Source organism: Papaver somniferum, chromosome 11 (assembly GCF_003573695.1).
Source record: "Papaver somniferum cultivar HN1 chromosome 11, ASM357369v1, whole genome shotgun sequence".
Taxonomy (NCBI): domain Eukaryota; kingdom Viridiplantae; phylum Streptophyta; class Magnoliopsida; order Ranunculales; family Papaveraceae; genus Papaver; species Papaver somniferum.
The window spans coordinates 107689404-107702784 of record NC_039368.1 but is presented as its reverse complement, the minus strand read 5'-3'; the positions used below and the strand labels follow the sequence as shown (position 1 = coordinate 107702784).

The following is a 13381-nucleotide window of genomic DNA, read 5'->3' as shown; positions in this document are numbered from 1 at the left end:
TATTAGAATTTGGGATTTGGTCGCGACCATATTTGGTCTGGAATTTGATCTTTGGTCCAAATTTGATCTTTACTCCGTCCCACTGTGTTAGGATCTCATCCCATAAATTTGGTTATACTCGCCCACTGTGGATGCTCTTATGCCTCACTCAATTTATTTTCTATTTGAACGTTATTAGTATAATGAAAAGAAAAATTTCACCCTAACATTTAATTATGTATTATTTAAATTTTCTTTTTTATATGGGTATGAAATAATAATATGAATAATAGCATTAACAATAATAATAATAATAATAATAGGACTTAAAGGTAAAAAATTCAAGCTAAAAATTGTTAAGAGTTTTTCATCTGAAAATATTATTCCATTTAGCTATAGCTAGTAAATGTTTAGTTGGAATACAGTAAAACTTCGACGAATTAATAGCATTGGGACCAAAGAAAATTATTATTTTAACGAAATTGTTAATTTATCGAGTTAAAATTTAGTTTATCCAAGCCTAGTTGGCATGGTTTTTAAAAGCATATGCTTTATGCTTCGCTTCAAATTTTTTTCAGAAACGCTCTGAAGCGTACCTATGAAGCGTTCTGACTGTGAAGCGTGTAGCCAATGATTTTGACCAAAGTCAAAAGCTCAAAATGGTCAAACATCAAGAAATAATGTTCTAAAAATTAAATGGTGGAATTCAAACCCACCACCTCATGTGTCGGATGTGAATACTCAACCACTGTTCTACATGGTTATTTAGGATAATATTTTGCTATATTTTATATTTATAAATATTTTCATACCTATTTATAATATATAAAATTTTATATTTTACGATTCACCGCCAATCATGAAGCACCCCTTTACGCTTCAACCTACGCATCGTTTCTTAATAATAGAAAACGAGTCACGCTCCATTTCACGCTTTCAATACCTTGCTAGTTGGAATCAGAAATTTTTATTATTTTAACGAAGTACTTAATTTATCGAGCATCAATTTATCGAAGTTGTACCGTAGTATTTATATTTGGCAACCATCATAACTCCCCTGTAGCATTTTGTAATTAATATTCTTAATACCCTTCCGAAAAACTGATATCCTAGTAGCAGCCTTGTTTATTTCAACATTATCCCTAAACAAACCAATAAAGATTAAATAAGAGCAGAGGGCAACACGATTTCAGAGGCCATAAGTACCCGTCTCATGATACATGAATGAGTGTGTCCTTTTCAAAGTCATGTATCTGGTTAGTTGGCTTTTCCTTATCTGACCCCTTTTGTGTAACTAGATTTTGATTGTCATGGCCACAAACAAGATGGAGAGAAGGAGAAACAGGGATATCTGGGGTGGTCAAACTGTAGAATGGCAGTAGTCAATGTTTTTCCAGAGAGAGAAAGGAATATCCCCATGGGATTAATAAGAGTAGGGTGGTTGGGTTAGAGAGAGAGCCTTATCCAGTTATCTTCCTGTCGGAGGGACCATATGAATGATATTTGGGATTAGGATCAATAACTTTCTTCTCTGACCGCTCACTTTCATAATCCCAAATACCATCAATTCTTCGTCAAAATAACTTCTATTCTCCCCAATGGAATCAAATTGGAAACTATTTTAAGGAAAAGAGGCCCGTTCAGTTGAGATTGCAGGCCACGTGGCATTATAGATGTTTCCTCTTTGCATGCATGTTGAGTTTTGCAGTATTATATACTCCAGAAAATAAATAAGAATAAAATGTACTGGTATTGTTACCTTTAAACCTCAAAGTGTATCAGTATCCTCCTATATCGAAATGGATGAACTCACTAAATCCTATCGACTATCCGGAAAGTCCTGGAAAAAGATGGTGTTTCTTCCTTTTTCTAGTCCCAGAAAAAGTGGGTGTTTTCATTTCTACGTGCCATTTTATACCTATTATTATCAATAATTAGAGGTGGGAACAGTTAAAAGCAAGTGTGTGCAACTCAAGCCTAAATTTACCTAATTTTTTTGAAATTTTGGAACCCTAAACCTATTTTCACTATCTTGCATCCCTAGACATACTTTGCTTCAGCTTAGTAGAGTTTCTAGCTCCGCCCATGTAAATAATGGTTAATTTATCCCCAATTTGATTGGTATTGATTATAGCGAATGACTAATTTAATTATGTTTAGTGTAAGGATATCAGGTCTCAACCCGTACCGTAACGACACAGATAAGTATATGTGTTTCAAATGTATCCATCGATTCATATATATCGTAATTGTCTGAGAAGAATCGAACCAATCGATCCAGGTCTAAATGTTTTGAGGAGTTGGTTAATAAACATGTCCTTATCCTCGAATCTTTTGATATTGTGTGTGTAAGTCATACAACCATTTGGGAGAAACATAGTTAATTGTTAGAGCAAATCCTATGGGTAGTAGAACATTACTTCGTTCACTACTTCAAAAAAATCATCAAAGGTCATTCTCCAAACTTGTAACAAAACTAAAAACACCTAAAATTACTTTAAAATCAATTAGATTAATCTTGCAAAAATTAGATTAATTTTTCTCTTTGATATAAATTGTTGGGTTCCCAATTTACATAGATTTGTGTTTATTCATTTTCCTAAAATTTATAATAATACTTAATTCTTGATCCATTTCTTTTCTTGTCTCTTTACCTATTTTCATGACAAAAACATAAATCATGACAAAAAAAGGAGAATAAAGAGAGATGTGGGAAACTGAATCGATTACAATTAATTCACGCTTAGCCTTGAGTAATCCCATGAAGTTGGAGAGAAATAATGACAGAAACAGAAACCATGACAAAAAAGGGGAATAAAGAGAAATGTGAGAAACTGAACCGATTACAATTAATTTTTGGTCAAATTATTTTATAGGTTTCATTTTTTGGTCAAATTGTTTTATAGGTTTCATTTTTTCTCCTTCCCCCTACTCGGCAAATCTTAAAATCACAACATCTTATTTTTTGGAAAAATCTAGCCTTTAAAAATTGTTTTAATTTAAATAAAAAAAAGTAATTTGAAAACTAAAATCAAATTAAAACAAAACAAAGAAAAATTAACCAAGGGTGACTAAATAATTTACCTATCTTATGACCCCTTTTCTCACCCCTACTACTACTTCTTCCACCGCGACATTATCGTCACCACTCCACCAGTCTCACCAATACCCACCACCATTATCCCCACCGCCGATCCACCACCACCACCCACCATCAAAACCACCATTAGTGCTTAATTTACCTATCTTAGAATCCTTTTTCTCACCCTACTACCACTACTTCTTCCACCACCACATTATCGTCACCACTCCACCAGTCTCATTAATATCCACCATCACAACCACCATTAATGCTTACTGATATAGTTATTATCAAATAAATTTATTATGTATCAACAAAAATATATTTATTTGATTAATTAAAGAAACATTTATTATGAAATATCAATTGAACGTTTATTATTAAATTTTAATTAAATGTGATCATTTATAGCGGTAGATTTATGTTCTGCAAGCATAAGTTGATCGTTCTTTATCTAGCCTAACTTGTCCAAACTTTGTTTCATATTCTGGAAATGTGATCAATTTTATTTTAATACTAAAAACCGTGATTTATTCGACCGGATACTATAAATTGCTAGGATCTCATTCGGGTGGCCCAGCGCTCATGATCATATTGTCTTATATAATTTAGTATCCTCCTCAAAATATTTGTGTCTTGTCCTTACCAGTTGTGCTAAAAATAGCCAACTACATCTATCACAATAAAATGTTGCCCATTTTGTCAACATTGCTAATAGGGGGTATCGAAAAGATATTTATTTTCTCTTCTATCTAAGCGTCGTCAGAATCTCATACTCTGTGTTATTGGTTAGGTCAAAGGAATATGACCCTTGAATCCAACAAACTGATAAGGTTTCATTATATCCTGAAAGTAATATTTCATTAACCAATTGTACTCGTCAATGTTTTTGGAAAAAGTCAAAATAATTACCGAAAAGAATCGCAACTCACGAAACCAGTGATACAACATTCTTTTCGTTCTCAGACTTTTCGACCACCAGTATCCAATTTCCAACGGATTAGAGGACTAAAATCCCATAATGGTAAGAATGAAGTATGCTGAGCATCATGCCAAGCAGGCAGCGCTGTAGAAACATCGGCAGGCATAGTAAAATTCCAATTAAGCTTACTTTTATTTGTCAAAGGGATTTCGTGATGCTTAAAGCAAAACAGTCGATAGCGATATCAATAAATTATGGCTGGAGGAGAAGTTTCTTGGTCCCACTTTTACATGATCCTGCATGTGTGGCCCATTGTCAATACCGACTTCACGTTAAAAATAAAAGTGGAAATAGAAGAAATGCCCGAAGGTTCGAACGATTAGCAAACGCTCACATCAAAATCAAATATGGGTGGTCACATGGTAACTACGTAGCTGTTGCTGTAGTAAGAGCAGTAATGTGAAGGCTCGCCGCATTCCAAAGGTCCCCCTGCTGCATGGAATTGGAGAAGGGGCGATTTGGAGGAAAAGATGAGGTATACTGTACTAAGATTTGCTTTTGTTCGGTTGTATCTAAGATAGATTATAAATCGAAAGCACTTTAATAATTTAGGAGTCTGTTAAAACTAATGCAAATTTTTTGTAAAAAGCAACTTATAGATAGATTATATTCTCTTTTCAATCTTTTTTTCTTCTTCTTTTTTCCTATTCGGTACATTTAAGATTATATAAAGAATATCTTTGCATGATAAATCTGATTTATATCGAAAGAGAATAGCATATGTTTTGACAAAAGTCATAACTAACGTGTTTAACTGGTTGGTATCTTTGGGTAGCTCTATTTTAGCTACTAAAAGGCTAACTGCTTTTGTAAGTTTGATCGTGGTTGAAGCATGCATGTTTCCACTAAATCCTGCTTTTGTTTGAATGAATGATAGTCATCTTAAGGCACATGACCTAATGAACCCACTAGAACTATTACTAGCATGGTTACAAAATTGGGACAATTCAAGATCATTGGACCTTTCCACAGGCTAAGAATAAAGATTTAGAAAGCTAGATAGATACAATATTTTTTGAAAAGTAAATTTTCTTCTTTGATACAAGTCGGATGGGAGGATATGACTAGTTAAAAGCAACACATTCCTCCAACTTGAGATTGAGTTCAGTTTTGAATTTGATTTGTCTTCAAATTAGTCACTAAATACAGATAAAATGTGGTCATTTTCATAATCACACAGGTTCAACTAATCAATCGACTCATATTATCCTTATCCAAATTAATGAATCTAATTAAAGAGGACTGTTTCTAGTGAAATTGACTTGATCAAATCTTAATATACATTAGTTTCAAATTCTTAAAGTATAGACCTACGGTTTTAAGAAAATTTAATTTTATTCTCTCGCCAAACACCATGGTGTGTCCCATTAGCTATAGCTTAATCGTGGTGAAATCCAACTGCTATTAATTTTTTCGCTTAGCTTTGATCGTTTGGCTTCGCTATAAAAAAGAATAAATTGCTCCTCGTTTAAGCTAAGCCATGCCTCGCGAAAACCCAGTTTCTGTGTTTTGATCAAAAAGGAAACTGAGTTCATCTGACGAATATCCAGCTCCAGTTTCCTATTTTCACTTTTTAACCAGCTTTTAGGTCGGTTTTTATGGGTGTGGAAAATCAATAGATCTTCCAGATTTGCACCCATTATGGAACTGCCAAACAAACAAACTGGCCTGGCTAAGTGGTAAATTTGCCACTTAGCCAGGTCAGGTCAAGTTTCCACCGACTCGACCGCTCAGTGTAGAGAAAACCGTAAGTTGTAGTTTTTACCGCCAACGGTCTAGACTCGACCGCTCATATCATCTCATTTAACGGTCACAATTTCATCATCCTATAAATACAATATCAAATTTCATTTCAACTCATACCATTTCTTCAATCCCCCATTCTTTCACTCCACAAATCCAATATGTCAGTTCGAGGTCGAGCTCGCAAATTTAGCATACTGAAGATGAATCCATTTACAGGCATTATGTTTTTGTTATGCAAGATATAGCCAATGATGGACAACATCAACATCAACAGATTGTATGGAGTCGCATATTTCATAGATTTTAAGAAGAAACATTGAACCTCAATAATCGAAATGCAAATGGATTGTGTCATCGCTTCGGAATAATCAACAAGAATGTGAAGTTGTTTGTTGCTGCACTTACTGAAGGCTATCTAAACCGACAAAATGGACAAAACGCGTTTGATGTGGAGCAAATATGTCGGCTCGAACGGCGCAACAGAGTCGGAAAAGATTTTCAATTTGATGGTTGTTATCTTATCTTGAGGGTGTTGCCCAAATATGATCAGTTTAGATTAGCTGCCCAAATATGATGCATCTATCATTTGTATCAAATTTTAATTTTAAGATATTATTAATATAAAACTAGTGCATCTTTCTTTAAAGGTTTAGAATTTTAATTTACATTAGTGCCTCTTTCATTCATCTTGATAATGGCATAACTTACAAAATTTGGGACGATGTTCTTCATCTTGTTTATCTTCTCCATTTCACCAAAGTTCAAATCAATCCGCTCATGAACGGAGTCTCCTTTGTTTATCTTCTTCTTTACCTTCAGATTTTCCTTCCCTTGAACTTTTCTTTGTCTTTTCTTAGTTGGAGGTTTGATTTGGTTAATATCCCAAACTTGTAGACTTCTTTAGTTTTTACCTATTTCTTTATAACCTTCACATATCTTATTAAGGGTGGCTTCAAGCACCACTCCAGAAAAATCAAATTGGGTAGCCAAGTCAAGTTGGGATTCAAACTTTGTCATTTTGAAAGATAAGATAGATAAAGATAGAAATTTTTTGTGTAAAAAAATTTGAGTGATTTTTGTGTGAATTTTTGCCATTTTTATAGCGTTGGAGAAAGAGCCGTTGGAGGTTTGAAATCAACCGAACGGTCGAGACTATACCGCTAGCGGTGGAGACTCGATCGCTTATCTTTTCTAGCGTAGTAGCGCCGGTTAGCCACCCCCAATAGGAACTAGCCTTACTCTTAATATTCTCTTTTAACTCATTTTATTTATTAAAGTTCTTTTTTATTTATTTATTATATCTTCTTTTTTTTGTCTTAGATATTTTTTAATCCATAACAAGCATTTATCCTAATTTAATTGGGGGCCATAAATATGGGGGCCATGACATTTTATTTATACCCCAAAATTTTCAGGGCGTATTAATCCGATCGTGAATATATTGTTTTATCCTTGGTTAATATTCTTTTTTTCCAAACAACGACCCTTCATAGACATTAACGACAGTTTAGAGTCGTCACTGAAAAAATTCCAATACCATGACGACTCTAAACTGTCGTACATTTCCACCATTAACGATGAAGATAACGACTTTTCTAAGAGACTAACGACTGTCTGTAACGACACTTCTAAAACATTAACGATTGTTTACGGTCGTCATACACGTAATCAAAACAATAACGACTCTTCCAAAGGGTCGTCAGGAAATTGATTATGTTTATGACGACTCAAAACTGTCGTACATTTATGCCATTAAAGAATCTTCGACAGTTTAGAGCCGTCACTGAAACAGTCGAAACATTAACGACTGTTTAGGGTCGTCACTGAAATTTTTTTATACCATAAGGACTTTTCATACAGATCTGGGCAAAAAAAAAATCAGTCAAAAAATTGCCGACAAAAAATCTGGATAAAAAAAAGAATTAATCTCTAATTAAATAAAATTATCACTAATTATTTAGGGGCATTTCAGCCATTTATAAAAAAAATTTATAAAGGATGACCCAAATTAGGGTGGGGTGATCTTTTTATCCTCTAGCACATGCCCCCATTTAATTTTTATGGCCCCCAATTAAATCAGGGTATTTATCCGTATTAGTTGGAGAAACTTTTTTCTAAAAAGAAGAAGAGGACGAAAACTCAGTTTCCATATTACACTATTTATATGGAAACACATTTTACTTCTCTATAAGCGACTGAAGTCTCTCAAAGTAAAGTGCACTTTCACTCTCACTTCGCTAGGTTATATTTAAGTTATAGCGAAATAAAGCACCCAACCATAATTCTTGGCCTCATAGGTACAGTATAAAAACAGTGAGGTTAAAATAAGTAGCTTTAACCTGGTTAGTTTGGGACATATTCCAATTATTTGGAGCCAAAAACTAACCGAAAATAAGTCGATACGAAGTAAACTCAGAATCTCTTAGCTGACTATAATGGCTAATTTATCTCTAATTAATTAGTGTTAATTCGTCAATCACTTTGATGTTAAATCTCATTAACTCAAACATCAACTAATGTTAATTAATCACGAAAACATGAATTTCTTTGATTCTTTTGTAAAACTATAAGCCAAGAATCCGTTGATGCTAGGAAAACATCTACTAAACCCTCTGATGGCCGGCTTATATTGGATAATGCCGTAAGCCTGTATTACACTAGGATGTAACCTGAAGGTTCACATCTGTCTAGTGGAATAATTGATGTCGCTGCAATAAATTCCTTTGGTTAGGTACACTTCTTGGAGATTGGAGCTTGGAAGTTATGTGTTAGTTGATGAAATAACAGGGTAACTGAAACAGAAGTTAAGGACATGCCACGTATAGTTAAACCGTATTTTGGATTTAAAGGAGAAGGTCGGTCTTATAGTTACTATGTGGGCCCCTCGTTCTCATGGGATTGGGATACAAAGGATAGATGCCCCATTTATAATGTTGGACTTTGATGGTAAGTGCCAGAATGACTACCACACGTGATGGACGTAGAGAAGACGGAGTTTCGAAGAAAGGATAGAAAATTTTGCTCCCACACTGGAGTATTTTTTGATCTAACAACGTCTATACCAACCATTGGAGAATATTTTTGATCTAACAACGTAAGTACCAACCATTCGATATATTGATAGTTGTAGTAATATATAAGTTAGAAAACTTGATAATTTAAGAAATTATCTAAGAACTAGAACTATGGTGCGCAATGCAGCTTCAACTAAACTCGTTTTACAGGTAAACATCAATTGAATCTATACAAATCATATTCAATCTGTTGGCAACAAATATAAATCATGTTCAGATGGGAGGAGTACAATAAAACCAATATTGAATAGAAAACAAGCCCTTTATATTTCGTGCAAAAAAGCAAGGCACACCTTCAACATCCAAAGGGTAGTTTTTTCTGTATACTTTATATAAATCCCAGACCGGATATTCCAGAGTCCCTAACTGGCCAGGTAAAGGTCAAACTTTGACTGGAGGCCAGCTACTCCAGTATTTAGTCAGCCGGAGAGGGCCAAGGCTTGTCTTAGAAGGGAGTAAAAAGTGGGAAAAGCACAGAACACAGTAGTTAAACACACCAGCAAGAAAACCTAAGCCAACAGACGACAATAATTATATGGAAAGTTGGCGACAATAATTTCGTGAACAGATTTATATATGTACAAAAGAGTAGATATATAACAGTTTCACTGACAAGCTCTAGTGCTCTCACACAAGGCAGGAGATATAATACATAACCAGAAAACAGACTTTACAGTAGCCTGTTTGTAACATGAAATAACTTATATGTTCTACAGAAAAAAGTTTAAAGAAAAACCAGAACACTAAACTATCAATCATTTGCAGAAGTTTTTGATCGGCTCGTTATACATTCTCGGATTGTCTGACCTCATCACCTCGAAAGGTTTCACGTTTATATATAATCCGGATCTCCGAAAGGTGCTAGATCAGGATGTGGTCCGGAAGGCCTCCTTGGGTTCCTAAACAGGTTTTCAAAAATAAGAAGTCAGTAAGCTAGAAGCTCATAGGAAACACCAAAAACTAAAAGATACATGTAATGAGCAGGAAGAATTCATACCCTCCAAAACGATTAGGTTCAAATCCTGGAACTTCAGGAGGACCATAGGGGTCGAACCGTGCACCTGGCGGAATCCCACTGTTTCAAAGAAATGTTTGACATTAGAATCTCTATTTATCAAGTAATCATGTTGTTTAATAAAAAAATTAGAGGGGTGAATTTACTCACAGAGGGCCAAGAAGATCAGGACGATCAGGATGTCCACCAGCAGGGCGAAACCAGCGTGGATCATTTGGTCCTGTCCATAAGAAATAATGTGAGCCAAACAGGAGATATAATTATGCCAAAAAGTTAAACGTAAAATAGACCGTCTAACAGACCTATAAGCATGGGGCCACCACCAATATCTGGATGCCTGATATGAATATATACGAAAATAGTTAGATAAAGAACTGCATATTATTCTTTTAACTGATAAACAACTGGAAAGTGAACACTGAAACGTAGATGTTTAGATGTAGATTAGAACCTGGGGTAGAATCCAGCTCCAGGACCGGGTAAACGATCATCGAATATACCAGGAGCAACAGGAGGGCCAATATACCCAACACGATCATCGACAATACCAGAAGCAACAGGAGGGACAGTAGAACTAGCAGATCAAGCAATAAAACACCAGTTCAATGTTACACATTATGGCTAAGATAAAACCTATTCTATCCCAATTCTGAACTGCTTGTGTGAACCATCTCTACACAGTTAAACACCAAGTCAAATACAGCTTGGCTGTCACAGATAATTGTGCCTACATGTATTTTGTCCCAACCATGAATGAGTTAAGTCTGGCATATATGTACACCAAATAATCCTTTGGAGCTTCTCACTGATATCATTAGTGCAATTGTTATGTGGATACAGGTCTTCGTGGATGGTCTACCATCAAGATTACTCGTATACATTAGATATATATTCACTTGCTGGATAAATCATTTGGGACTAACTTTATCCCCTGATTGACAAGTGGTTAAAGTTAAAGCTTCATGTTAGTGACACGTCGGTGTCACATCTTTGTTTTAGCATGTCATGCACGATCAAGTCTATAAATAGACCCTTCATATATTCAGTATCCAATTATCCGTATTCTTTGAAAACAATTACAGAAACTAATAAAACTCCCTTTCCACCCGAGTTTGCTACAACAGCTTTAATTAGACCATTGATGTACCAGCCAACATGATATGTATTATAAGCAGATAAACCATGTCATATGTATCCACTGAAGCTTAATCGAGCCTTGTACGGTTTTAAATGATATTCTAGAAGTGAAATCTTACAAATATTGGGATATGTGAACAATCTTAGATGCCCATGAGTTAGCATTAGAAAGCAAACTCTGAATTTGCTAGACTTGCCGAGACAACATGATATGTTAGTAGTATTAGTGACTCAGTGGAATTAGTTTAGCTAATACGTGCACTACTACTAGTTTTGTAAGATTAGCTAATATGTACTACTACCTTTGTAAGAGTAATCAGCTATTTATGAATTCTCAACTCAACATTTTTTTAATACAGATGAAGGCAGTAAAAACCATAGCAGGTACGCTTAAATCATGGTTGTCCGGAACTACCATTCTGCGGCAAGGCTACATACACATAAAGAAAGAAAGAATTGTATTTCTGATGACATACCTTGGAGGGGATGATGAACTATTCCCAGTTGGTTTGGGTGTATCTTCAAGCTTACTCAATATCTCCAGATTCAACTTCTTTACAAGCTCATCGAAATTCTTAAACTGGCTAGCAAAATTTGTCCTTTCGTCTCCTCCATTGTAATCATTAACACTATTAAAAGAATCCACAAAATCACATAAGAAGATGAAAATCAACAAACTAGGGCAACATCCAGAACTTGATTAACTGAACTTCATTAGTAACGAAAATTGAAAAGAAACGAAAGAGCATTTACTTGATTTGAAGACTGAGAGGTTCCTTATCTGGGTATTTACTACTCATAGAATCAATCACCAGAAAATCCCCCATGACCAAGCACTTCACTAATACTGTGTACTTCACACCCTTATCAGTGTTCAAGTAGACAAAACCATATGAATCCTCACTCTGATTCCACCCCTCAATCCCAACCTCATCTGTGATCATTAAGAAAAAAACCTAATTCAAACCTTAAATATCAATTTACCCAAAACCCTACAAAGATAGATAGAGAGATACATACCTGAAGGTGGAGAAGTCAGAATAGTATCAGAAAAAGCTTGCGATCCCGTCGCAGTTAGAAGATACCCAGCATTCAAGAACATCGCGTGTACTGCAAACGCAACTTTGTCATGAGCATTACGAAAATTCGGCCGCGTAGCTCTGATTACAGCCATAACACCTTCTCCAGAGGCCATTGGTGCTCGAACTTTCTATGAATTTGAAGTCTTTTACAGTTTGACACTTTTGATAAGAAATTTTGATCAATTTGAAACCCTAATTTAGGTTTGATAGATATCAGAGCGGAGCTTTTTTTAGTCGATTCAGATTTCAGACAACTTACGCGAGCGTACTACCCGTCAACTATTTAAGGGTCAAAGAGTCAAACGGTAGACTGAGCAATCACCCACATCCGATCCGATTTGAAATTTGGTGGGCGGACACCCGATCCGCCTTTTGGTGAATTAAAAGCGGACTGAGTTTGCTCAAATATGCTAGTTGGTGGATCGGACGCAGATGCAACATATTACATACTTAAACTCCTACTTTCAATATAACAAAAAATAAATATATATATATATATATATATAACAAACTAGGTATCACGCCGGCGCAGGTCGGCGCTCAATCTCTTGTTGATTTTTGAAAAAATGTTATAACTTCTTATCGATTTTCCATGTTCCATCGAGGTTTAACTTTTTTAGATTTTTGTTTATTGTTTGGTCGGTCGATCAGTATATTCCCATAGAATTTTAGTCTGTCTATAATAGTCGGGAGCATATTTAGTCAGTTGGGTCATAACATAACGTGGCCTAATATTTATTTGGTCATGTCATATTATAGTGTGTTAGTTAGTTGGATCATAGTAGTCGGAGAGACCGGGTCATACGACCCGGCGGTCGAGAAAATTTAAAAGCAGATGTTGTGCCCACATATAAAATTAGTGTGTTAGTTGGTCCTGTCTATAATAGTCAAGGGCGTATTTAGTTAGTCGGGTCATAGTTGAACGGTCCCAATATTTTGTTGGTCGTGTCATATTATAGTATGTTAGTTAGTCGGGTCAGTGTAGCGTGTTTAAAATTAGTCCACAACATAACCGCCATATTTATTCATAATATGACGCACAATATCATATTCTTCTACTCATTTCACCTTTGGATACAAAACAGTGGTTGGGCACGTTATCTGTAGGCCTTAAAATAGGTAAATCTCATAAAATCTGCAACTGCAATATTTTGTGGAAAAAATATAAACATTACTATTATAGCTATCGATTCTTTAAGCTATAATAGTACTGGGTACTGAATAGAATTACACTTGGGGTTTCGTAGAGTAGTCCTAAAAATCATCACTCAGTCAATGATACTC

The 13381-nt window shown here is 35.2% G+C and overlaps 1 protein-coding gene across 1 annotated transcript; it reads right to left on the bottom strand.

The window, feature by feature from the left end:
- Positions 1–9394: 9394 nt before the first annotated feature.
- On the bottom strand, positions 9395–12355 carry LOC113325388 (probable proteasome inhibitor). Its single transcript, XM_026573579.1, has 8 exons — positions 12036–12355; positions 11769–11949; positions 11492–11644; positions 10330–10452; positions 10181–10215; positions 10029–10098; positions 9861–9938; positions 9395–9762 (listed from the first exon to the last, which is right to left on the bottom strand). The coding sequence occupies exons 1-8, from the start codon at positions 12208–12210 to the stop codon at positions 9696–9698; spliced, it is 882 nt and encodes a 293-aa protein (XP_026429364.1). The 5' UTR covers positions 12211–12355; the 3' UTR covers positions 9395–9695.
- Positions 12356–13381: the final 1026 nt, after the last annotated feature.